The sequence below is a fragment of the Tenrec ecaudatus genome, chromosome 5, assembly GCF_050624435.1.
Source record: "Tenrec ecaudatus isolate mTenEca1 chromosome 5, mTenEca1.hap1, whole genome shotgun sequence".
Lineage (NCBI taxonomy): Eukaryota > Metazoa > Chordata > Mammalia > Afrosoricida > Tenrecidae > Tenrec > Tenrec ecaudatus.
This window is the reverse complement of record NC_134534.1, coordinates 137,262,914-137,289,881: the sequence shown is the minus strand read 5'-3', so window position 1 is coordinate 137,289,881 and position 26,968 is coordinate 137,262,914. Positions and strand designations below refer to the sequence as shown.

The window sequence follows — 26,968 nt, the reverse complement described above, 5'->3', positions numbered from 1 at the left end:
CCCCCATACCCGTGTCGCAATCTATGTAACGTATCTATAATGAGTAGCTGGTGTATTTTTTCCCTTAACTATTTAATCTGCCCACAAGACAGGAACAGCCACATATTGGAACAAAGGATAAGCCCTCGAAACACAGCAGAGTGAGCTTTTTGTGAACTACTAGGCCACCTTGGCTATTGATGCCATTGGGTCACTGGTCCTTGGCTAAGGCCAAGAGTTGACCTTCTCTCTATGCGGCTAGGTTAGGACAGCCCAGCAAGAGAATGGCTGGAGCTCCCACACAGCAGCTACAAGGCTATGTGACCCTCCAGCTTTTGGGGTGGTGCAAACTGTTAACACATTTGGTGGTTAGCCAAAGGTTGGAGGTTCCACTCAGCGGTGCTTTAAAAAGAAGGCTTAAAGATCTACTTCCCCCAAATCTTAACACTGGAAACCCTATGGAGCACAGATCGGCACACATAAGAGTGCTCCATGAGTCAGAACTGACTTGATGGCCAGCAGGTTTAGCTGGGGTGCACAGGAATTCCTGCCAGGTGATATGCCTACGTCGGGCTATGCTTCTGTACCAAAGAAATGGCATGCTGAAACTCTTAAGCTTACAACTGAGTATAATCCTTCGTTCAACTCCAAAGAGGTGGGAGGAAGGGCCCTACCTAACGTCAGCAGCAGTATTTAGGTGAGAAACATACAGAAGGGTGAGCGTCATACATAAGAGACATGGACACCTATAGAAAAGGTAATTCTTGTGAACACAGGGGCACTGGCCATATACACGAAGAAGTCATTGAGGATGATGTATGTGCATCTACTCCAGACTCTGCTTCCTACTTACCCTCATTTTCCCACACCTTTCGGCAGGACCGTCCTCTGCTAAGCGCAGAACATAGAGGTCCATGTTATATTCCCGGCCCCCTCGGAGACTGAAGCCAAATCCCTTGGCTCCTCTTTCCAGATCCACTGTGTAAAAATCTTGCTCCTGTTTAAAGAAATTAGATGGCATCAAGCTAGGAGAAGGTATAGCTGCATATATCCCGTTTCCATCTCAACCTAAGCATTCTCTCAAGATGTCATGGTCTCCATCCCTCTCTTGGGGATTCTCACGGGGGTGAAACGGGCACTGGGGACAGGACAGTTCTTCATTAAACCCCACTCATCTGAAATGCGAAGTGCTCATCCATATGGCACCAGCAAACACGTTACATCCAGACATCTGGGGATGGGGTTCCCCTTCTGGCTGAAAATCACGAATACACTACTAGTGGTAAACACACTACTAGAAGTAAAGAGCCCTTATTTAACTTCCCCACATCCAATATTTCCCAAATTTGTTTTATTTGCTATTGTTTGAGCACCAACCATTACCATTCCGAAGGACGAGCATACAGCCATAAGGGACTCCCTGGAAAGGTTACAAAATGGCTTAACAGAAAAGCGTTGTCTTGGCATAAACCAGCATATGAATTTTGCAAGCAGCTTGGCTCTTACGCTGACCAGCCATCCTTACAACCGAGTGGTTCCTTTTGTTTCCCTTGGAAATGGGCATCTACGATTCATTTTCAAAGATCCCAACGTAACATAATTTCCCAGACAAGCAAAAGTGAGTACATATTTGGCAAATCACCTCACAAAGGGTGACTTAAGTGCTGGTACCTTTAAAAAATATTTATCTTGTAAAACTAGCCACAGAAAGCTGGCAGAAAACTGGCAAAGTTCAGAGAAGAAAGAAAGAGAATGACAGCCCTCACCTGTGTTGTCTGGGGGGCCTTGAACTCAAACTGAGATTCCGGCTTTGGTTTGGCGGTGCTCCTGCCAGATTGAGAAAGAGAATGATGAGGGGAGGCCACGAGAAATGGACAGGAAAGCCCTGACAAGCCCTGCTGGGGCAGGCGCTACCCCTCGAAACACATGAACTGAGGCAGAGCCATGCCTGACCTTGTGTCCTGCGCCCCCAGCTGCGACGGGGTGTGTGTGGTGGTGATGGTGGCGATCTTCTCCGCATTGGTCAGCAAGGTAGCGTTCGAGGACTCTGCAGGGTGACACAGAGCATGCAGAAATGAAGGCCCGAGGGGGGCTAGCATCAAACTCTAAGTGTGAAGCCTAGCGTCTGATGACAAATAAGACACCCCCATAACCGTTTCTAATGGCTCTGACTTGAGTTTCCAAATAATTAGGAATTTCAAAAACCATTCTGGGACCTTCTATGAGGTGGACCATGGATACCTCTGCTACCCTCCTCCCAATGATCTACCCGCCATGGAGGAAATAGAGTGACAAGAAAATGCTGTGCTAAAACCGTGCCAATGTAGTTGGCTCGCTCTCTCTGCCCTTGACACTTGAAATTGACAGCCCCATGGAAGTGAGGCACCACACCACACCAGAATCACCCTCCAGGATTTGCTGCACCAGGAATAAATGTCTCTTTAACACTTCCTGCAATTTACCAGCAACATTGAGTGAGTCCCCTCAATTTCCTCATGTGACTATTCAAACAGGACCTGTCCTAACATCTTGTTGAACACACACAGCACCCACTTCCTCCCCCACTGCTTTTAATGAAGCACAACCCGAAACGTGGCAATCTTGGCAGATCTCATCCAGTATCACTCATGAAAGATTAATTTTAAAACCTGCATTCGTTAGAGCCAGAGTTTGTAAATATACGTTGTATAAATCATGCAGCCACCCTAATGTAATGAATATGATTATATTCTTATGTAAATTGACTTTCTTCTCCACTAACCGTATTCATAAGCAACTTCATTAATCTCTTGAAGTTTGGAGATCCAGAACTTGCAAACACTCATGAGCATGCCTGTAGGCTGCACACCAACATGCATATATTACCATTTGATCATTCATACGGTAATGGCTCGATGCTCGTTTACTAATTACTTCTCCACTAAGAGCAAAACAGGTAGCAGACAGCTCTGAGGAAGTTGCATTTTGACGCTGTATTTTCAGGTTGACTGTTCGGAGCGAGACATGTGTTTTCGAATCCAGAAACCGTGACAAGTGGTTACTGTTTACTGTGAGGAGCTATGGCGTCAGTTCTGCCTCCGGGAAGCCCGCTTACACTAGAGGGAAACTCCGCCCAGCCCTGTGCCAGCCTCACAGTTGTTAGGTTTGAACCCATTCTTGCAGCCACTGGGTCAATCCATCTCACTGAAGGTCTTCCTTTTTTTTTTTTCAAGGTCTTTCTACTTCACTAAACATTAATAGCTGGTAAATGCCCTTTTCATTCATAGTGCATCATGAAGTCTAGACGTTTCCGAGAGTGCCATGGTTCGTAGTAGGTGCTTTCATGTTTGCTGAGTACATATAAGGGGGCTCCAAGAAGTTTGTGGAAAAACGGAACCAAGAGATACAGGAATTTTTCCATGATTTTGTGAAACCTCTTCAAATAGCTACCTCTGCTTTACAAGGTTTCTATGGGAAGATGCTATGCCTAGAATACATGTCTCACCCCAACTGCTGAGACAAAATATATCCCTCAACTCCCAACTACGTGTAGTCTAAGAGTAAGGAAGTACTAAGAGGCCCGGTGGCCCAATGGGTTCGACTGGGCTGCTAACTAAAAGGTCACAGATCTGAATCTACCGCTCTGCAGGAAAATGATGTGGCATTGTGTTGCCATCAAAATTTACAGCTTTGGAAACCCAATGGCGCAGTTCTACCCTGGCCCTTAGGCTTCGGATGAGTCCAAATCCACCTCCTGGCAGTGGGTTGCTTAGTCTTGAGGAGATTACTCAGCTTGGCTCTGGCTTCCTGCTCTTTCATTTTCACTGTGCAGAGTGAAGACAGAGTCAGGTTCAAATGCTCTTCTAATGGCGATGTGCCCGATTGTCCTCATCTTACAGAGGAGGATGAGCACAACTGTCTCCCCACAGATCATGGTATCTGAGACGTGCAGCACAGAGTGCCTGGCGCCGGGCCCCACAGCTCATGTTGACTGTCCCTGCGGCTCCTGGGACAGCATGCATGACGAATGGACGGAACTTAAGCTAGGTAAGCTACCTGCAAAGCGAGAAACCTGAGACACGATTCTAGGAGTTCACATTCTAGCCATAAAAAACTCACGATTCCCCTATCTTACACTGACCACCGTCTCCCTGCCCCCAAGGGTTTCTGTTGTCCATCCCCCTGGAGGGTGTGTGTATGGTTCTGTGTCGATCATTGCGATCGGTTGAAACTCAGGAGTCTCACAGTGAAACCACAAGATTAGAAGAGAGGATGGGGTTGAGAGGGGGAACTGATTACAGGGATCTACATGTGACCTCCTCCCTGGGGGATGAACAACAGAAAAGTGGGTGAAGGGAGACATTGGGCAGTGTAAGATATGACAAAATAATAATCTATAAATTATCAAGGGCTCATGGGGGAGGAGCGGTGAGGGAGGGGGAAAATGAAGAGCTGATGCCAGGGGCTTATATGGAGAGCAAATGTTTTGAGAATGATGAGGGTAATGCATGTACAAATGTGCTTTATACAATTGATGTATGTGTGGATTGTGATAAGAGTTGTATGAGCCCCCAATAAAATGATAAAAAAATAAAAACAATTCTTTGTAAATAAAAAATGATGATGGCAGCGTATGTGCAAACGTGCGTGACACACTAGATGGACGTATGGACTGTAATAAGAGATGTAACTGTCCGTCAAAAGTATTTAAAACCCCCCAAAACGAAAACAACAACACACCAAAAATGTGCTGAGATTCAGTGAAGTGCCATGTGGAGCTTACTCATGCTTCAGCACAATGTCTCTCATCCCGTCTTACCAAATCTTTCTACCAATTCGGAGGGAAATGGAAATTTGGGAAATACTGGGTGACCCGGAAGTGAATATTTTTTTGTGAGGCTCTGCCTGTGGGACTTGGGCAAGCCTTTAATATGCCAGTGGGCTAGGGGCCTTTCTAGGGTGGGTGATGGTATTTCTCAAACTTTACTGGGGTAAAGTCTAGCAAAATTATGACATTGGGTGGGGGTAGGATGGGTTGAAATTAAGACATTTTGGAGTCAGACCATCTAGCTTTTAGCTTTAGATCCCAAGTGAAACTCCCTGTCTCCGTTTCCTCGTCTGCACACTGAGGAATAGAAGCAGCAGCTATGTGAATTGCCACAAAGATTCTCAGCAATAAACCTGTTTCAGGTAGCGCCGGGCGCTTAGGAAATAACTAACATTTTTATTGGCTGTACTATTGCTATTCAGTATGAAAAGCATATATTAGCGGGCTGGTGGTGCAATGGTTAAGCACTCGGCTGCTAACTAAAAGGTCAGTAAGTAGTTCAAACCCTCGGGAGAAAAACCAGAAGCAACTAACTCACTGCCATTGTGCGATTCCGATTTACAGCAATCTTATAGGACAGGGGAGAGCGGAACTCGTGATGGGTATAGAAAGCCTCATCTTTCTTCCGCAGAGTGGCTGGTGGCTTCAAACGGCTGACCTTGTGGCTAGCAGCCCATCTCGTCACCCACTATGCCACCAGGGCTCCTCTGTTGGGAAAAGAGGCCTGGAAGTTTGCTCCTGAAACGATGACAACCCAGAGCACATCTACGCACAGAGTGGCCAAGTGGAGGAACGACTTGGTGGCACAGAGGAGCCACATGGTACCATGTGATTCACAGCCATCAAAGCGCTTCTGACTTAGAGCCACCTTATAGGACAGAGTGGAACTGCCCCTGTGTTTCGGAGACCGTAAATCGCTGTGGGAGCAGCCGTCTCATTTTTCCTCCTGTGAAGCCACTCACGGGTTGTGGCTATTAGCAGCCCAAGCCCGAATCCATAGCATCCCAGGGCTCCGATATAATATTGGGGGGGGAGAGCACTTTTTTTCATAGCCTTTGGAGGCATATGAATTCCTTCAAATCCCACTCATCCTAGGGCCATGAACCGGCAGGATGAAGGTGATAAATATAAGTGAGATCCCATAAAGGACACCCACTGTGTCAACACAAAGGACAAATGTCTGCACAGCCCGTCAGTCGGACCCGCCAGGATGCTCACAAACACACGTACTGGTCCTTTACCACATCTCACAATCCTCACTGTAATTAATTTCATAAAGACTCTCTGGAAAATCACAAGATTGTTTGGGCCACAGGGAAATCATAATCAGGAGAGGAAAAAGACCCTTTCCTGGTAATTAAAAGTGATTATAATTATTGAATGGGGCCTGGGTCCCCTTTGGAGTTCTCTTATTCCCTGACAGCCCGAGTGTTCGAGGCAGCGCTGATCTCACTCTCAAACGACTTTCGTATTTTGAGACTTTCATGACTTGATAAGATATAAGATACACTTATAAAGAGAACTCCGTTATTAATATTCCTCATAGCTCTCATTTGCTACTTTTACCACTGATGTGTCAATACAAATCTTTTGGGGGTTAAAGCTTAGTTTCACACAGTTTTACTAACACTGAATGTGCCAATGTCTATTTGAGCTGACTGACTCATTTCCTTTTTCTTCTCTTCCTTGCTTTATACCCCGTCATCAGGTTCTGATCAGTTACAATATACCAAGCTTTATACTAGGGGCATTAAACATGCATTGCCTCACTTGCTTTCTACAACCCAAGGATCGAGATGCAACTGCGATTCCCATCTTTCTGGTGGGGACAGTAAGGATCTGGAACAAGGAGAGAGGGTGGGAATTAAGCCCAGCGCCTGTCTAGTTATGTAACCTGTAGCATCAACTTTTAGTCTTACACTGGTTACATGGCAATTAAATGATAAACTCAAAAAATTCACTGTCATCGAATCATTTCTGACTTATGGTAACCCTATAGGCAGGGTAGACCTGGCCCTATGGGTTTCTGGAACAGCAACTCTTTACTGGAGTAGAAAGCCTCATCCTTCTCCTGAGATCAGCTGGTGGGTTCAAACTGATGACCTTGCAGATCGAAGCCCAACGCATGACCCCGATGCCACCAGGGTTCCTGTTTTTATATGAAGGTATCGAGGAAATCATACTTGATCGATACATTTCTTTAAAATGAGCAATATCTTTATTATACTGCAAAAACACCACCACCTTCATTAGGCAACTTCACGAAAAAAATAAAAACCTAAACCAAACCAAACTCATTTCCTTCAAAGCAGTTACAACTCACAGTAACCCTTGCAGGATTTGTGCGGCTTTGTAAATCCTTGCGGGCATAGACAGCCTTCCCTTTCTCCCACAGAGTGGGTAGTGGGTTAGAGGCAGTCCAATGCTTACCTGACAGGGCCATCAGGACTCCTTACGCAGAACCATGGATTCATCAAAATACTGAACACTCTGCATCGGTGTCTAGACTTTACGGGCCATTTTCAGAGCATTAAACTAATTTTTAGCACACCCTAAATTTCTATGATGCTGCTAGCCTATCAATAAAGTTATGCTGATTTTAATGAACTTTTAAGTCTTCAATTGGAATCAAATCAACATTGTATCTGCTGAAATGCTCTCACTTAAGAAAAAGATGAAAAATATTATTACAAATTCATACTCCCCAAGAAAAACCAGCCCCCAGATGAAAGAAAAATTTAGAAAGAGGGCCCAAAGTAAAATAAGATTCCATCCCGATGGCTGCCAGTAGCGGCTATTGTTAGAGTTTTCATATATTTTGACTTTTACAACTGAGACAGAAAGACAGATTGCTTATTTTTTAGCATAAAATCCAGCCATCAAATTGATGTCAACACATAGCAGCGACCCTACAGGGTAGAAATGCCTCTGTGGGCTTCCAAGACTGTAACTCTTTTGGGAGCAGAAAATCTCACCTTGCTCCCGTGGAGCTGCTGGTCCCCTGGGGTTAGCGGCCCGACTCAGAATCCACTATGCCCCCAGGGCTCCTGATATTTCAAGAATATTCCCCGAAATTACCCTATGCACTTTTCTAATACAGTGGTTATCCCTAGCTTCCCACCCAGAAGACTCAAGAAGGACATTATTACAATCTCCATCACAATCACGCCAGGGAAAGCATATTCCCGGCTCTGCAGGCAGCGTCCGGTGCCAGCACGGTGCGGCCATCTACCCTCCAGCAGACGCTCTGGCAGCAGCTTCTAGCTCAGGTTTCAACTTAGCTCGGTGACAAATGATCAGAAGGCTAAGCTTGGCTCTGTCTTAGTACCCTTAGCCTCCCTCACGGACTCCACATCGCCAAGCCAAGGAAATCAACAAAGGCTACAATCATTCCTCTCATACTTATGTCAACGCATAAATATAGGTAATCAATATTTTAAGGAAGCGTTTGAAAATTTGAATGCCACGAATAGTTAAAAACTTGGGGGCATTTTTCAAAACCATGTACGGTTGTAACCCTGTGTCGTCTTGTGATCAAGTGCAAGCTCAAGATCCTGTCCTCGGAGACGGACACAGTCTGAAACTTATACTAGCCGTGACTCTTCTAAGGGAACACTTGTGTTGTCAGGACCCACTTCTTCTAAACAAAGACCTCAACTCAGAGTGACCTGCAGTGCAAATTTAACACTCATTGAAGTTATGTTTTTAAAGCTCATAAATACCTTGACTGAGCCTAATAGTTCTTCACGAGCCTGGCTTAGTCTAGGCTGCCCCTCTCTGATCAAATTCTCTCTCACACCCAGCCTTCAAAGGGCATGTCCATAGGATGCAATGGTCAGAGGCAGGTGTGGTTTGAAATACCAACTTTCAAGTTCAAGCACATTCAGCTATTCTCTGGGATGCCAGCAGCTATGCACTAAGGAGCCCTGGTGGTGCAGTGGATTGCACGTTGGGCTGCTAACCACAAGGGCAACATTTCAGAACCACCAACTCGTCTGCAAGAGAAGGAGGAGGCTCTCTATTCCCAACCAGGTTAAGTGTCTCAGAACCTTCGACTCCATCCTATAGGGTTGCCATGAGTTGGAAATCGACTTAATGGCAGTGAGTTTGGGGTTTTGGTTTTTATGTGACTCAGAGGAGACAAAGTTTTGCTGCCCCAACAACCAACCCTGCTCCCCAAAGAGAGATCCTACAGGCCTACCACTAACCTAGTTGGCAAGCTGTCTCTGAGGCCAAAAAAAGGGGGAGTCATGTTTTAGAGCTTGTGTGAGAGGGGACTGACAGAGACCACAAGCTGAGAGAGAAATGAGGCACGCAGAACAAGGGAACATGTAAGCCACGAAAAGTGAAGCTGGAGACAGAATGAGGAGACCCCTGGCAAGGCAAGAAAGCCAGCCAAATGGGCTTGAAGAAGTGGATTCAGAGTGGGTTCTGAGTCCCGCCCAAACCAGAGAGCACCTTGCTGGGGCCTCTCTCTGGACACTGGAGAACAGAAACCCTGAGCAGACCACCACACACTTAGAAACCTCCTCCGCCTCGTGTTGTCATGAAATAGAGGAGCCAAATGATGAACTAAATGTTCCGTGGAAAGATCCGAGGGCAAAGGGTACCTCCCTTTTATCATTCAAATGGTCACGGCCAAGCTCCTTTCAGAGGGCGGGGCTGGCACACAGTGGCTTTCTCTCCACGAAGCCCCAGACCCCACTGCGCACTCTGTCTCCTAGGTGTTTGTAAAATCCTGCCGAACACTCAGGGCTCACTCCCGGAAACCTACCTCCCAGCACTAACTTCGAAGACAGCCACGTTCTTTGAGGTAGACAACAGCTTAAGTTCTAGGCAGCCAACTGAAGGGTTAGATGTTTGATTCCACAGAAGCACCTCAGAAGAAAGGTCTGGAAATCTACCTCCAAAAAACTAGCCATGGTCAACTCTACGGAGCACAGTTCTCTGTGACACACCTAGGATTGCCGTGAACTAGGGTTGACTCTGAGAAACATCTCTATTTTTGAAAGGGATAAGCAGCCCATGGTTACCCAATGTACCTGGTCTCTGAAATGTACCCTGTAATTGGCGAAAGATTTCATTATCATGGCAATCGATCCCTGAAATATCTTGGAATGAAATCATATCTTTAGCAGAAGAGGTGCTGCCTTTTATAAAAATAAACCATCCTTAACCACACAGTACCCACTTTTAAACTTGACTTTCTTCCGACAAAGGTAAAATGGAAACAAAAGCAAAACAGAACCCGCTGTCATTGAGTTGGTTCGCTGACTTGTAGTGAGCCGATAGGCCACCGGAGACCTGTCCCGGAGGGTTTGAGAGGCTGCTATCTTTCCGGAGGCAGACCACCACATCTTTCCCCGGCAGAATGGCCAGTGGGCTTCACTTGCTGACCCTCGCTGGCCAGCGAGGCACCTGACTCCCGTGTCATCAGCGATTCTTTGTTTTAACCAACATTAAATATGATATATCTATTTGAATTTTTTTTTTAAGAATTTGAAAGAACTATGTCTCTCTTGGCAACTAGCCACTGGAAAACCATCTTGTATTATATCTCTCGGTGTTCAGGCATTCTAAAAATATCTTACACTGTTCTTTATTCAACTAGAGTACCACTTCCTACAGGCACTATGGTATAAAGTGCTCCTTCTCATTTTTTTTCTTGTTCCAAACTTTTTCTCTAAGCCTTTCCTCCATTCCCTTCCTTCCATCCTCTTTTACACTCACATTTCCACATTAACAAGCACCAACAGGAATTTCCTACTTTCGTGTGGTGCATCCAAACACCAAGCCCTGGTGCACTTGTTCTGGATTTCCTGTCTGAAATCTCCACATGGTAAGTAGATAAATATGTCTAGATTTATAAACCACATCTGGCTCCCTTGACCCTATCTCATGCTGTTTTCTGTTTGTGGCTTCCTTCACAATTTCCATTCGAAACCTATGTTCTGTCATCTTGTGATCACTTTCCTAAATTGTCATAGCATTTCAGAGCAGTGAGTTGGTGGAAAGGACTCCAGACCAGATGGCAAATTACTAATCATGTGTCTGATGCAGTGTGTAGTAGACCATCATTCCAGGGGCTATTTTTACTTCCCCATTTGGTATAGGGTATTTTTGGTACACAGAACATTTCTGTTCTTGGATCCAACAATTTTCAAATATTTACCATTGGGTTTAGGGTTCACTTTTTCCAGAAAGGCACAGGCAACACTACTGGAAATTTACCCTCGGAGGCCCACTTTCCAACAGAAGTTCCTGATGTTCAAAGATTCCTTTGGTAAATTACATTCTCCAAAGTGAATGTTGGATTGTCTTATTCTATAGATTGATGGCACCTTTCTCCTTCCAAAAGGAGACACAGGTGCAGAAATCCGTGGGAGTCATTCTCCCCTGTTCTATAGGGTTGCGATGAGTCAGCATTGACTCCCTGGCAGCATAGTTTTTGGTATGCCATGAAAGTTTACTTATCAAACTACTTCCATAAGTAACATTTTCCTCTTTAGAAATATTCATGGTCTTTCAGAAGGTACTGGGGTATTTTATTTTATAATTTGTAGGGAAAAAAAGAAAAAATTAAAACATTCTAGACCAAGTATGAATTTCTTGCCAAGGGAAAAATCTGCCTAGAATTAAGTCAGTGTGTGGGAATTAATATTCTGAAGAATGACACTCGTGTATCAACTTCATCTCGACCAGAGAGGGCTTCTAAAATGAGTGATGAGGCTTCGTGCCACTTCACTAATTCTTTGCTGTTGGAGATGACTTTGACAAGGTAGGTGGTTTAGAAGTGTTTCTGGCCTCTACCTGCTAGATGCCATTAGATTGCCAAATGTATCCTAGTAGCCAAAATTCACCTCCAGTTGAGTACCACTGGTGAAAAGGAACCATAGATTGAATTTAACCAATCAAATAAAAAAAGGAAAAAGAACATGGATAATAAAATATATAGTCAATCATAACTATAGAGATTAATGATTTCTTCAACCACGTTCAAAAGTTTAGAACAAATCAACTAGACAAAACCCCAAGGCTTTCTAATTACATTAGAAAACAACAAATTTGACACATCTAATGATTCTGAACTAGCACAGCATTGGCTCCACCTTGTCATTCTGTCACTTTCAGAACGTCACCATGCTGTACATTTCTATTTCAGGGGTTGTTTGGAAAAGATACCATAAGTGACATCCACAGAGAGCCTCAGGAGAGCGTTATTACCTGCTTGAAAATCATCACATATCTTTAAAGACTAGGGCCCCAAACCAAAACCCGCTGGCGGAAAGTGGAAGATGTTCATAAACTTGGCTATCTGTAGAGACGGTCACCGATCATGAGGTTTAAGTAGGCAGGGGAGTGAGGTGTGGTTTAGTAACAATGGCTCGCACTTGTTTGATGAGTATGTCCAGTTAGGGATGGATAAAGCGGCCTCTAAATCAACATTATTCAATTACACAAACACTAACGAGAGCGAGAAAGAGACGACAAGAGGGGGGGTAGAGATAATAGGTATACTTTACCATCCCCAGGAATGATGCGGAGGGTAACTGTGTTTCCCGCTTCTTTGATTAGGTTGACAATGTCTGAATGGGATTTGTTGGTGATGGAACAGCCATTCACTGCCAAGATCCGGTCTCCTACTTTCAGCTTGCCACAGCGGTCAGCGGGGCTCCCCTCAATAATGCGACCTATTTTGTGAGGCATAGCCACACAGGCATTGCCTGCTTGGGTATTCAGTTTATTTCATTTCATTTGGTAAGTTATGTGGGGATAGAGTGAAGGGAGGAGAAAAGGGGTTGAAAGGGAAAGAGAAGGGTAAGTGTTAATTAATTAAAGCATTAAGCAAATGTTATTAGAGGAGAGCTTGGCGCTGGGGTCAAAACATTGGCAATATCAGGGTCTCTGTGTGAGAAGCGACTGCCCTGGAATTATAGTTTATTGATGCAGTCTTTTCCTAATTTCCAATGAGGGGGAAACCTCAGTGTCCCCTCCCTCCATCAATGACATAATTCAGGACCTTGAGTCATTTCAAAGACTCTCAAGAGGCCCAAACTAACTCGCCGTCGACGTATCCGGGGACGGCACAGGTGAGACCCCAGAGCTGAGATGCACGTTTTCACACGCTCTGTGTCCGGGTTCTTCATTTTTGCCAGCTGTTGCTTCAGCTTCTGCCAATGTTTTGCTCTTTCTCCTTTTAGAAAAATAACCGCGGGGTGTCTGGTGAGGCAGCGCTCTCCCAGTACCCAAAATGCAATCTGTAAATGCTTAATGGACAAGCACTCAGCCTTTCTGCCCTCCACCCAGCACGATGAAAGCTTAGGAAGCAGGGAAGGGGGAGACGGCTTAATTATAAGAGATGAGCCAAGAGAGCACCCAACCTTGACACCTGCTTTTCCTTTCATGACCTTTGCTCAAGCAGCCTATTTGTGGGCTTTCCGAGGAGAGACCAACTGGCTCCTTAGCTCTGCAATCCTCCTTCCTCCCAGCAATCCCTTCAAAGGGGCATGCACATCGAGTGCCTACTCAGGCTGAGGACACAGATCCAAAGCGAGGCACAAAACACCTCGCCACCCTTTTCCTCTGCTCGTTGGAAATCGTTGCACATCTACGACATTGAAAACTGGGGAAGTGCACTTGAAGAGGGAGGTTTGTTGCACACTTGGAGGTGGGGCTAATTTCCAGAGAAAGGGGGAAAACCAGCTTTCGGACCGGATAGGGAACTTCTAGAAAATTCCTAGGCTCTGCACTGAGTTCCCCACGGCCTCATGCTCCGATTTGAAGAGCTTGTCTTTCCGAGGCCCATGAAGGTGGTTAAGTAGGTGTGCCACTTTTGGGAAAGGATGTGACTAAAAATCAAATGGGTGACACTGAAGAGGCTAACTGGGTGGGCTCGTCCAGCACAAATTTGGATCCGGAAGATAAAATGAACAGGACCATGCAGCAGAATCCACTTAAACTTCACATGTGCTTGGCTTTATGTCACTGGGTGTAAGGCCAAATCAAAGACCCCACAAAGGGTGTTGGTGGTGGCAAACGGTCTATTGAAATCCAATAGAGAGGTGTGGTGGGCGGCTTCCACACTCAGTGCAAGGTCTTGACTAAGTCTAGCCCACCTTTCAGGACAACCTGCACGAGGCACGCAGACAAAGGCAGGGATGAGACAAGCTCTGCGCAGCTCAGAACAGAAATCTCATGCACAGCATTAGCGAAAGTTGGATTTGATCAGTGGAAGGGCCGAAGGAAACCAAAGACCAACCTGAGAGTGAAGACATTCAATATACATCATATAACACAGCTTGTCATTTGATATCACTGTGATTCCCCCTGCCCCCCGGCCCCTGGAAAGCGAAACAGATAACTCTGAAATTCTGAGATCACCAGAGGCATGGGGATAGTCAAATTGAGGATTAAATAATAATAATCATAACCAGAATCTCCCCTCCCCTCTTCTTTGCATTTAAATTAGGCAGAAAAGCTCCGGAAATTAAAAACAAAACAAAAAAATCAAAAATTTGTTTCGGGCTCAAATACATGACATGCTGTGTCCACTTTATTCATTAATGGAGCTCACGAAAGCACGGTTAGTGATGGGCATTTGTTACTGCAGCCACACATGCATAAGACATGGAGGACTCTCTTTTAATGAACAAAACTTAATGGCTTTGGCAGGCAGCATGGGAATGAGACTGAAATGAAGCGCAGGGTCTAGTGCTAAGGGGCTATATAGCATTGTGTTGCTTGTCGCCTTCTGCCCCCGGTCACCAGAGTCCATGTGGAGGAAGTCGTTTGGGGTAGAGGTGAGATCAATTTCAGTGCCTTCCCCCTCTCCTGTCACATTCCATTTTAACCAATAAATGTGGTTGGTGTCAGGAGATAACAAATGCTTTTAAAATCTAATCGGGGAGGCAGTTCATTTTTGAAGCACAAGTCTAGAATTCATCCTAATGGAAACTGGATGCCTAAGTCACGGGCTTCTAGAATCATCCGGGCTCCTCTTTGGCTGTGCATCAGCAGTTAGTGACCCTTCTGAGAAGGTGGTCCTGGTATTCCCCCATACTCAGCGGAAGCCCCAAGATCTGGCAGCGGCAGGAAAAATCCACCCTGCTAGAAGTTCAAGAGGGCAAAGGCCAAAGTTTCTAGTTCAGGTTTTAACCAGAATCGTAACCAGGTAACTGCACTTAAAATCGGGGAAAAAAACCAAAAACGACTTCAGATGGGCACCGGGTACAGAAAGGACACAGAGGAGGTGGGTAAGACTTTTTGTGCAATATTCTTACTCTGAACACCTCTATTTTTCATAGGCACTTTCACAACCATAGAGTGCTGTTTAAAACTCTTAAGGCATTCTGAGGCAACGGCTATTAATGCTATCCCACTCGTTCTCTTGGCAAACATTTCTGACACCCTTCTGGGTCTGCGGCTACTCCTTAAATGCCTATACATCCTTGAAGTTGGCTGTGCGTTTCAACACACATTCAGAATGGAAACTGAGGGGTTGAAGCGCACGCAACCTCCGCCCAAAAAAATAAATAAAAGATGCCAGAAGGGGAAAAAATACCATTACCCAAGGCGAAAAGCAAGCATTTCTGTTAATGAGATTTTGGCCATCTTTCGTTTGCAATGAAACACTCACTGCCCTGGCCTCCTACGAAATATGGGAGGGACAATCGTGTCCGGTGCTCACCAAAAGTCGTGCCTGCTTCAGGCCTGCTCACGGAGGACACGATGACGAAGCCAAAGCCCTCGTTCTCCCCGCGGCGGATCTCCACGTCGTAGGGCTGGATCGCGGTGCTCACCACGCCGCTGCCGCCGCCCCCTCCACTGCCGATCCCGCTGGTGCTGCCGCTGCCCGAGCTCACGGTGTTGAGAGAGTTCTGGCTGCCCTGCGGGGTGCGCTTCTCTTCCGTCAGGGACGCAGGCTGGTTGCTACTGTGATGAGATGAGGCTGGGGAGGGCACTTCGTTCTCTGTTTTGGGGGCTGGGACAGAGTGATTCACGTCTACATTATGTAACGGCACCCCAAAGCGGGTCCCACTGCCCCTGATCTGTCCCCCAGTCTCACAAGGAGGCAGACTTCCAAAGATGAAGAGAACACGGCACGTGGCCTTTCAGAACTAGGGTAGGGAACCGGGAACCAGCTTATTCTTGGTAAGTATTTACTACCTAATATCCACTAACATTGATCTCCCCATAAACATCAAAAGGGCTTTCTCATCACGTATCATTTTTACAGCATGCTGCAAAGCGACTTCTACACTCTGCAGCAAAGTCAGCCCACAGGGATGCACCTGCCACTGAACACATCGAAGGAGCACTTGTGCTACACGAAGGTGTGGGGCCACATGATTGGCCACCTTTGTTCTGTAGATACGCCACGACTTCATGTTCATCTTTTTACCTCCCCCGCACCGCGCCCCCTCCCCCACGTCATGTTTTGGCTTGGCTTCCCAATAGCTCTGCTTTTGCCTTTCCATCACAGCTGTGCGGCGACGTAACCGTTAAAGTCGCCACCCTGCCGCGGTATACTACATTTCCGTTCCTAGCTTGTGGCTGCCAGTTATCAACCCTGATCACACACCTCAACACTTCAGCCAGCTTCAGAATTGAGACACCCTCCACACGTGACCACGTGGCTAAAATAGCTCCAGTGGTGGGTGGGGCTGGCTCTTGGCTTCACGCCCAGCTTTGGATAAGATTATATTTATCCTCAAAAGTTGTTCTCTTCATAGATTTAAGATTCCATGGAAACACTACTAAAAACTCAAATTATTAAGATTTAAGAAATAAATCTGAAACATCAAATTCACACGGTTCGACTCTTATTTGGACCAGACATGAGACGTGGTTTCCATCTAATCTCACCTCATCAGCCAACTCTGTTGGATTGCTATTGGCCGCCTGGACTACAATGTTAAGAAGGCGCTGAGGCTGTAAATAAGCTCCATGGGGGGTAATCTATGGTTACTTTGGTTTCTCTGAGTGCAAATGATAGAGTGCTCATACTGAAATTTGACACATTAACTCCATAATTAATCATTTACCATTTAAACTTGACTTAAAAAACACAAAACTAATGGGCACCAATTAATTTCATCTAGACTCCATGGCAGTAAATTTTTTTATGTACACATTTGTTCCATTAATATAAATGCTATGGAGACTTCATAATATTTCATGTCATCTTTCATCGACAATTCAAAGCTACAACATTTTTTTTATGGCTGTTCCGCACCCTGAGTTCTGTCTTGAATGCTTCCAGGTGGGGACCGCATAGAAAAGATAAAAAATCAAGTTGTGTGTTGTTTCCGAGACACTGGCTAGGCAACGGACTGGGCAAGTACTTATGGTACTGCTTTAAAACAGAAGTAAAGTAAGAGCCCCAAGATTGGCAAAAAGATGGATGGAGGAAGGGATTTCTGACGATTTCAGAGAGAAGGTTATATTTGAGCCTGAAAGTACACATACTACTTTGTGAGCTACTGAACTTGGAAGACTGCGATCAGGAGGAAGGAAGGAAGGATGATTGAGAACTGGCCAGCTCTATGACCTCTGTAGAGGAGAGAACGGACCCTCACCTGACCATGACAACCACCAAGGGAGTAAGAATGCTAGCCCGCTCCTGACCTTCCCAACCACCTCTTTTGTATTCGTAAAATTGATCCTCCGGTGCAACGGATGACTAAATCCTTTCAGCATGGGGGAGGGGAAGCAATGTATGTGCAATTAGCCGCTTTTAGCAATACTGGCTGAGCACGTGTGCGAAACACATTCCAGTCCCTTTGCGCGATAGCAGCGTCGCACGGTTTGCGGGAAGCAAACCATCAGGAAATTCGGAACGTGGTCACGCTTGCAAGCATTTGGTAAAACAGATCCTTGAGGAGGCAGGTGCAGGAAGGAGGGCCTTTTCGGTGCACAGAGTGACAGGGAAGGAATGAAACACGTACCCGCAAACACCACTTTCCGCCGCACCGTGAGATTGACGTGACCTTGCTTGGCAGCTTGTTGCATAAGTTGGACGACAAGTTGGTGTGATTTTCCAATGACTGGTGTCCCATCGACACAGATTAATTCATCGCCAGACCTCAGGCGGCCGTCCGTGTCAGCAGCACCCAGTGGTACAATGTGACCGATATAAATCTGCCGAGCAATTGGAGAACGGATGAAACACTGCCCTCTTGGTTTACTCTTACTACACCTGCCACTTTCACAGCTGCGAGAACAATTCCACGCATTGGCCTTCTCTCTGCTGGGGGACATGGCATTCAGGTGGGGCCTGCTGGGTGGCACACTCTCCTTCCTTTACCCCTGTACAGACTCGGGAGCGCCTGGTAAGTCAGATTAGAACTGTGCTTCACCAGGTTTTCAACGGTTGGTTTTGAAGAAGCAGATATTCAGGTCTGTCTTCTGAGTCCTACCTGGGTAGCCTCCAACCTCCAACCTTTGGATGGGCAGCCACGTGCATTAGCCGTTTGTATCACCCAGGAGCTTCACAAATAGCTTGAATCTCCACCGCTTCACATTTCTTATCTACTTAAGGACTCTCACAAAACTCTTCTAATTAGTCGTAATAATACTAATTACTTTCCTTTAAGGGCCTAGCACTGTACCTGGCTGAATGGAATGCCCAATACACTGGAATGACTGAATGAACCAAGGAAAGCCTGGCTTAGGAAATGCCTTTCTGCAATGCTCTAGCCTCTGCACGCAGAGCAGGCACAAGGATACAGACACCATTCATGGAACTTTAGCTAAGCGACATGGGCTTCCTTCTCAGTACATAATTGTGCGCCACACCTTACTAGGCATGTGCACTGATTCACAAAGGACCTAGGCTACAGTGGTTCTGAGAAGGGCCTCTGACGTCCAGCAGCTTTCCAGTCACGTCATATACTAGCCCTGGGATCTGGGGGCAAGTTACCAACCTTTCTGTCTTTTTTTGTTTCCATGTGACACATAGAGAAGATAAGTTATGAATTTGATGGAGAAAGAATACCGTGTAGGTTAAAAGATTTTAGCATCACATGGAGCACAGAACCAGCACTCAGTAGATACGGTTGTTTTGGGGAGCAGCCCAGCCCGTTTGGGACTCCCTGTTAGATACCGTATGTTACAGAAGAGAACTACCCAGTAGTCCTCACGGAAAAACTCGGGCAGCTCAGGGGCTAAGTGCTAACAGAGAGGTCGGTGCTTCAAACCCAGCTGCTCTGTGGGACAAAGACATGGCGATCTCTAGTCCTGCCAGTCGCATGGGGCAATTCTACTCTGTCCTACAGGATCATCACGAAGCAGCAGCATGGCCATCTCCTTACACAAGCAGATCACCAGGACCTACCTGGGAGCTGCTCAATACCAGCAAAATCCCCACCACGGCATCAATTCTGACTCACAGCACCATGTAGGTTGAAGCTACTAACCTCTCGTTTCGCCGTTAACCACTTCATTAGTTGTGCCACCAAGCTTCCTTCAATGTGTAATCGTTTTCATTATTAGAAAAGAACTAGCAACAGTTCTCCTCAGTTCTCTTTGTTCCTTTCAAAACAATCCTGCAAAGCTGTGCTATAAGACAGGGGCTTAAGCCGGGTTTTGCATCACATTTGTAAATGCCGTTTTTTTGTGGTGAAATTAGGTGCCTCGGCGGATATTCGAGTCGGCTTATACCCGAGAGTATACGGTACCTTGGTTCACAAAGCATGCCTCCTCTGACTCATGTGCCGTGCCCCTTCACTGCTTTGTCAAGAGAGTTCTTACTGTATCTAACCTCTCCAAAGGCCTTGCACAGGCTCTTTCAGCACTGGCCAAATCAATACACAACGCCAACCGACTGCTGGCACACTTAACAAAAATTGGCTAGACGGTGCAGATCGTTGCTTTATTTATTGATGACGACTTCTATTTTGAAGAATGCGTGGGTAGCACAAAGGGTTAAGCACTTAACCAGGAACCAACCCCTGGAGAGGAGCCTCCAAAGCCAAGTCTGGGAGTTGGCTTCGGAAAGGGCATAGTCAGGACAGCCCCACGGAGCCGCTCTCCCCTGCAACAAACACATGCACTGACTACCGGTCAGAAGCAACTTGGTGGTGACTGGTTATTCCAATTTCGTTCCTTATTTCCATCTGCCTTCATGGAGAATTTCAGATGCTGCGGCAGCCATTTTTCATAAACACCAATATGAACTTTTTAGAAAGGACCTGGTTCCTTTTCCCTCAAGACACAAAAGAGCTCTCTGAAATCTAATGAATACCTTTCTGCTCAAGATGAAAGAGTCAGTATTACACCTAGCTGGACTCACATCTGAATGATTTGTCACTCCCGCCAATTTCCTTTGAAGTCTCAAAAAACCCCAACCAACCAACCAAACAAACAAACAAACAAAAAAAACAACCCCAACCCAAACAGTACCAGGGAGAAAGGCAGACAAACAGACTCACAGGTTCCCCTGGCTCATTTCCGCCCAGAATCCTAAATCCAAATCCAGTCTCTTTTCTCCATAGGAAGATGTCCTGTTCTTGGTAATCTGGAACTGCAGGGAGGGAAACAGGAAGAGAGGGATTATTTCTCTGATCCAAGGTATTGTGTTTCTAAGGTGAACATATTCACAGGACCAGTACTGATGGTGGCTGAGCAGATGAAAGGTTTCTAATGCAGACGGGAGGGACAACGTCCTCTAGATGGTGAAATGATCAATGACACCAGGTGAGCGTAAATACTGGAAACAGCCATGGAGCCCGTTCTTTTTTTCCCAAGGACTAATCGCTGTTTGATAATTCCTAATCGAGTCAAAGTTAGGATTGCGTCGAAGCTCAGTTGGCGGAGCCTGTTCCTCACTGCAGTGTTGCAAGGGCAAGTAAGTAAATTAAAATCGTGATGTGCTGTATATCTCCATGGTGTGGCCATGTCCTAGAAGACAGCTCATGTCAAGTCAAGAGCAACTGCTGAAGCAGCAGCTAGTGCTAGGATTTTAGATATCTTATTAAGTCCGTTTTTCTCCCTTAAATACTCAAGACCAGAAATGCTAGAATTTGATCTGTTGGATTTTTAAAAATCATTAACAAACATCATTTCTAACATTTTAATATTACTAGCATCTTAATATTCCCAATTTACAAAGTTAACTACGATTTTAGTTCTGTTACTCCAAAATGGTGCCCTTCCTTATCCTTCAGGCCACCGATGATAGTTCTACATTAATGAACCCTCATTGTTAAAGTGATTAACGGCTTTACTCCAGGATTTGCCTATAATCTTTCGATATTGCAAGCATTAATTTATTATCTAATAACTTGATATTTTACTGTGAAAACTGAGCAGTGCTCCAGGACTCTAAAATGAAAATCTCATTTTTCTTACAGTAATTTCTGTAATATCTAAGGTATGGGAATTTGTTCTATATTCCACCTTAGTACTTAAGAAGGCCAAGAAAAGGGGGTTATTTTTATTTAATTCTTATTCAATCTTGCAGTGGGTACACACTGTGTTTTATGGTCTATAAAATGACATAGCTTTTATTTTAAGATTAAAAAATTAAATGTTGCTGCCCCAAGAGAGATTTTCCAATACTTTTGTGGTGTATTTAATTAGCTCGATTTGGGGTTCAAGGAGCACAGGGGCCTCTGGATTATATTTCCCTCAATGGGGACGAAGGAAGTGAGTAGTTTAGATGTTAACTTGGTGAGCATTGTCCCTGTTTGGTGACTCACCCAGGAGTTTAAAATGCACAATAAATAATCTGAGAGAGGAATGGAAATGAACAGGTGAGTACCTGCTAGAGATGTTTGATTCTGACCTTTTTCTTAGCTTCCTTAATACTATGGCTGGAGTCAGGTTCTTTTTATCCAACGTGCCCTTATTATAATTGCCGAGGCTAAGCTGTAAAACGTCATGGAACATGAAGCTAAGCTGCTTCACAGAACTCCCATAAACCCAATTTGAGAATATTTTCTTGTGCAAGCTAAGGTAACAATGTTTTTGTTCTGTTTGAGTAGCTAGTTAAAGGGTATTGGCCGTAATAGCCTCATTGAAACAACAAATTAAATCAGGTTATGGCTCCGTCTTTGGTTCACTCAAGCAAGAGGATTATTACCAGAATCGTCTGCAAGTGCCTTTCAGCCATCCTGGGGTTGCTGGCGGAGCCTGCCTTACGGCTTCCTAATATGTGGCATTGCTGTCAACAACGGAGTGGAACGGCCTCAGCAGAGACCTCCAGCACAGACCCGATTTTCTCAGCATCATTTCACACGGGGACATTTGCCCATCCTGTGGTGATACCAAATGGAGCAAGTCCCTGCCTAAATGGCTCCTCGTGGTAAGAGAGGCTGTGGCTGAGAAACTTAGGCTTATCATACAGGTTAGTCCATAAGAAAAGACCATTTGCTTGTGACTGAGATTCAGTACACGGATGACAAATTTATCTTCCGCGCTTGTCTCTTGAAAAGGGAGGCCCTCAACGACACCCAAGACGTCAAGGAACGCTCACCAACAGGTCACAACTCACAGGCATGCCACAAGGAAGCCTTTTGGCTTTACACTGGGTATTCCGGTGTTTGTAATGCTTCGAGAACCAAATGCCAGTTACTTCCGTAAGTAACTCTGGCAGAACGTCAGTACATACTGTGGGCTTAGAGAATCTCTTTCTTTGCCTCTGGCGCCTCTTCGTCACCGAGGCATTTGAAGTTTCTCACAAGCCCACCCCAAAGTATTAGTTCTCTTGATTTTGGTCAAGTTTTATTAGCAATGACGTTTTTAGGAGATAGCAGAGTAGAATCATCTTTCTGCTAATAATAGCTGGCGTTTTAAAAATTTTAGTGAGGTGATATAAAAGAGAGCTAAGGAAATCTTGCCCAGGTTTCTTCATTTTCAAGCTTTTGTGTTGGGAGCAGCTGGGCAGCTAGATGCCTTTGGGTGCGCAAAAGTCTTCCTTTGGGACTAGAAAGCATGGAACCACCAGGTCTGAAGAGGAGCCCCTGGTGCCTCCATTCCTACAGATGCACAACACATTTCCAGGACTGGCAGAGACATGCAGGGGACCTTGTTTTTCATCTCGTCTTTGGTCAGTGAGCACTTTCGCTCATGGCTTTGCCTTTTCTTCCACCCTTTTCTGAGTGTTGCCCAAGGCACCCTCCCCGCCTCCCCCAAGACCAGTGGGGACATTCGACAGGATGAATAACAATGGAAAAATAAGTTTCCAGCGGATTCTTACTCTGACATTCTCCAAAGTTCGTGGAATTGATTTCTCTCTCTCTCTCACCCTTGCTCAATCCCGATGCAGGCGAAGGTGACATAGCTAGAATATTAATTTCACAATTTTGCAAAGTGTCATATATATGCTTTCTCTTAGTTCATGTTAATTTCATGTTGATTGATAAGCAGCATGCAGTTCAGCTTTCACAGTTAAAGGTCATGGCGGCTGTGGATTCTAAAAGACTATTGTTTGACTTTAAACATTTTTTTCTTTTATTCATGGTGATTTTTATTTTTGGTCAAAAAGCTAGTATTATGCCACCCTGTACTGTAAGAATTTCATAAAACTTCAATGACGACCTTAGACTCTTCTTTTTAAATTAAGAGTATGAATTCTATGCGACCTTGTTTTAGTCATGTCAAGAACTTTAGAAGGTTCTTCTACATTATTTCTTTAAAGAAAAAAATTAAATAGGACTTGTCTCATTGCTAAACTACTCCATTAATTGGGGGGAAAAAATCAAGTTCCAGAGAAAATTCCGACTTGTACTAAGACCTGTTAGGGTGAATTCCAGGCAGCTGAAACAAGAATAGTCATATATTTATAGAGACACCAATCATCAGATCTGTCCAAGATCTGAACAAACACACAAATAGGAACTGTCATCACAGCTCTTTAAATCTCGATGCACGCCCAAGCTTCTTAAACTCATGGCGATAAAGATGCCCACACACCAATTCCAAATTTGTAAGCGTATCTCTCCTGAGCATGACAGGTTTACAATATTGCTGAATAAGTCGTGTTGAGCTTCCCCTCCCCCCTCTGCAAACTATCCTGTGAGCACAAAAAAATTCAATGGAAAGAATTATATTTCTTTCTGTAAATATCCTTGGGTACCAGTTGCTTGTCCCAAGCATTTGCTTACTAACAAGACCATCGCTGTCTTTTTAAAAAGACATATGCACCATTAGGGCGGTATCTAGAGAAATGGCAGAATGGACAAGATGGCTTTTAAAGGCCTTCTCTGCTTTGCTTTTTAATTAACCATTTAAGCCCTTCAAAGGGATTCATTAACACATCTGCCGCTCAGACTGATTCGTCTGGTTGCTGTTTTGACAGATGGCCATATCAAGAATGTAGTCTTTTCTCAGATTATGGAGACGATGGGAAAGAATTCCATCAGCGATTGTATTCCTGCCACTTCGTCTTTTACAATACAATACAATACAAGGAAACTACCTCTTCAACACAAAGGGGATGGGCTGCCTTTAGTCTTTCTGTGTGATCTGCACCACTCACTCATTGTAAGGTCTGGGGGGAGGGTCACAGAGAATGTGAATGAACGAGGGGACACACGGGCAAAGGAAAACACCACAAAACAATCCAAGGGGTGGTAGAAATGGATCTGTGGATACAACGCAATTCTGATGGAACGAGAAGGCAGCCGCTAGTTCATGCTAAGGGACTGCGAAAAGAAGAAAACCGGTGGCAGTTACAGGATAGTTACCGCCGAGGGAGACCTCTCATCATTACCCTCACTTAGCAGTGAGGGAGAAATCCGTGTGAGCCCTAACTTCCATTAAGTTGCCGTTACCACTCAATTACGCAGCCTCTAATCAGTGTCAGATTGCCAAATAAGCAAGGTAAGCACAAGCAAGCTCACTACTAATCAGGGGCGAGCAACTTCACATTTTTCCCATGGTATCATAAATTCGGCTTCTAAGTAGGGCTGCCATCTGCCTCTTTCCCACGCCCACAGCACCTTCCTGCAGAATCAAAGCCTCTTTGCAAATGGACCATCCGTGGCAGGATGGAATACCCAGTGAGCAAGGTACGTACAGGCTTACTTATGCTCACTCACTAATCTGGCCTTGTTTCCTGGGCCATCTGCCCGTGCCTCCAGTCACTGAAAAGAAGTGTATTCTCATTTGCGCTGCTTGCTCTATGCCCCACCCCCCACCTTAGATGGCAGAGGAGGTGAAGGGCGCCGTTGGAACTGACACTCTTCCGAATTTGGGGGCCTGGCTGCTACCTGAGCAATTGCGATGTTCTTCAGAAATTTTGCTTGACTAAGGATGAATGGGGCATTGGAGCTGGGGTACCCTATTCAACAGGTATGCTCAATGTTCCCATCCATCCCTGGTGCCCGGGAGCAGGTGTTTACTTCCCCACAGACTGATGCCTCCCTGGAAAGCTCCGTCCCAAATGTGGGCTGTGCTGAGAAAAGCTGGGGTGCAGTCAGTAAAGTACGCCAGCATCAACTGAAGTTGGAGGAGCCGGCTGGGCGAAGAGAACTGACAAGTGGGCGTGACCACAGCCCTCTTGGACTGTGTTTTGTCAATTAGCGAGGGCAGAGCAAAGTTCATACCTGGAACCTACTCCTTAGGTGAAGTGATCCAAATGGAAGTGTGTTTCCTCTGGGAAACTAGCCGGGAGTCATCTTCCACGAATGGAATACACTCACATACTACCCGGCTTTTGCCCAAACAGCCTGTTCAGTTCCTCACTGTGACAGTCAGGGGGTGATGGTCTCAGGACCTCTGAGTGACTTCTAGTATTTGGTACCCAGCAAGCCTCCACACTTGCTTCCTTGTCCCTGGACAGGGATGCTCGTCCTCTCCGCCAGTTTTGTTTGGGTCACAGAGATGTTCCTCAAGGCATGCTCCAGGCACCAAGGGCAAGGTACCAGGCCAAGTCCAAGTGGGTGAGGAAGAGGCCGGGGTACCTCACAGACCGTGACCTGGAAGTCCTGCCTGGGCAGTAAGGACTGCTCTGATAGGGAAGGAAACCCGAGGCGAGGGGTGGAGGGGAGAGGCAAAATGATTCTTTTCTCTCTTCTGGTTTCTCTCAGACACTTCCTTCAACAAAAGCAATCGCTTCCACCATTCTGAATTCTCTCACCCCTATGCCAACTCCAGGACACAAGGGAGTGTCCGCCACAGTCCAGCGCTCCCCACAAAACACTCGTGGGCAAATGTCAGCCACAGCAACCACGGCAAAAGGAGGCCAGTCTGTGCCACCAAATGCACGGCAGCGGCTAACAGCGCTCACTGGTACAATGAACGAATGTTATGTATCGTGAAAATGCCTCGGAAACCATTGAATCTTTTTTTTTAAGTGGGAAATGAAATGGGGGACGAGTCGTTTTGTGCTACAAGCCAGGAAGTGACAGATCACAGGAGAAGTACGCGCTGACTATCGCTCCTATTTATAGTGAAGGTAAACGTGAAAGGAACATACTTAACCACCGTATAAATAATTAAGGCGCATCCTACTCTGGTGTTGCTTTCTCCTTTTCAAGAGGACAGTTTAGAAAGGATGGCAATGGCATTTAAAACAATCTCTTTTTAAACCAGTATTGGTGAAAATCGAGAGACCATTAAGAAAGCATTTCATTTCCTCTCATTGCCTCTAATCAAAGCCAATCATATTTATGTTCTATTGTGTATCTGAGCTGCTTCACAACGCGTGATCCCAGAGCCTGCCAGAGTCTCCGCTCAGGAGCGATAAATGACACAGCGGCTCTGGCCCGTCACTTCTTTTCATTGAAGGGAAAGACACATCCATTTGTATCCCGGCCTGGATTTCTCCCGCTAGCCCACAACGAAGACATCATGGCCCTCCGTGAGCAACCAGGAGAGCCTTCTGGCCGCTCCAAGAAGCCCTCACCTGGCACCTTAATTTATCTACATCTAAGCTGAGAACGCGTAATCCTGGATCAGCCTCAAGACAGAGTTGGAAGCCTGGGGAGGGCGCGGGCCAGGGTGCTACTCACGTCGGTTTTCATACATGCTCCTGGACTGGGCCCAGATTTTAAAAGGATCTGGTTTTTTCTGCCCAGAGCTGTCCGTCTGATCGGGCGCGGGGGGCTCGGCGGGTGGGTACTCGGGAAGCACCGGCCCGCTGTGGCTCGGGGAGGCCGCGTGCAGGCTCCGGTGGCTGGACACGCTGTGCTGCGAACTGCCGTGACTGTCTTTCCTCTCCAGTGGCTGCTGAAAGGG

General features: G+C 45.7%; 1 protein-coding gene across 16 annotated transcripts in view; it reads right to left on the bottom strand.

Annotated features, from left to right (window-relative positions):
• The window catches only part of MAGI1 (membrane associated guanylate kinase, WW and PDZ domain containing 1), a 728,953-nt gene that overhangs the window by 7,954 nt on the left and 694,031 nt on the right, over positions 1–26,968 (bottom strand). For 4 of the 16 annotated variants that reach the window (XM_075549926.1, XM_075549933.1, XM_075549916.1 and 1 more), the window contains exons 14-22: positions 26,743–26,959; positions 22,986–23,069; positions 20,218–20,309; positions 17,734–17,926; positions 15,474–15,767; positions 12,310–12,513; positions 1,933–2,026; positions 1,746–1,806; positions 833–976 (exon numbers count right to left, since the gene is read on the bottom strand). In XM_075549926.1, the coding sequence (XP_075406041.1) occupies positions 833–976; positions 1,746–1,806; positions 1,933–2,026; positions 12,310–12,513; positions 15,474–15,767; positions 17,734–17,926; positions 20,218–20,309; positions 22,986–23,069; positions 26,743–26,959 (1,383 nt within the window). The remainder of the gene's footprint in view (positions 1–832; positions 977–1,745; positions 1,807–1,932; positions 2,027–12,309; positions 12,514–15,473; positions 15,768–17,733; positions 17,927–20,217; positions 20,310–22,985; positions 23,070–26,742; positions 26,960–26,968) is intronic. The other 12 variants (XM_075549927.1, XM_075549932.1, XM_075549919.1 and 9 more) reach the window with 7 other exon arrangements.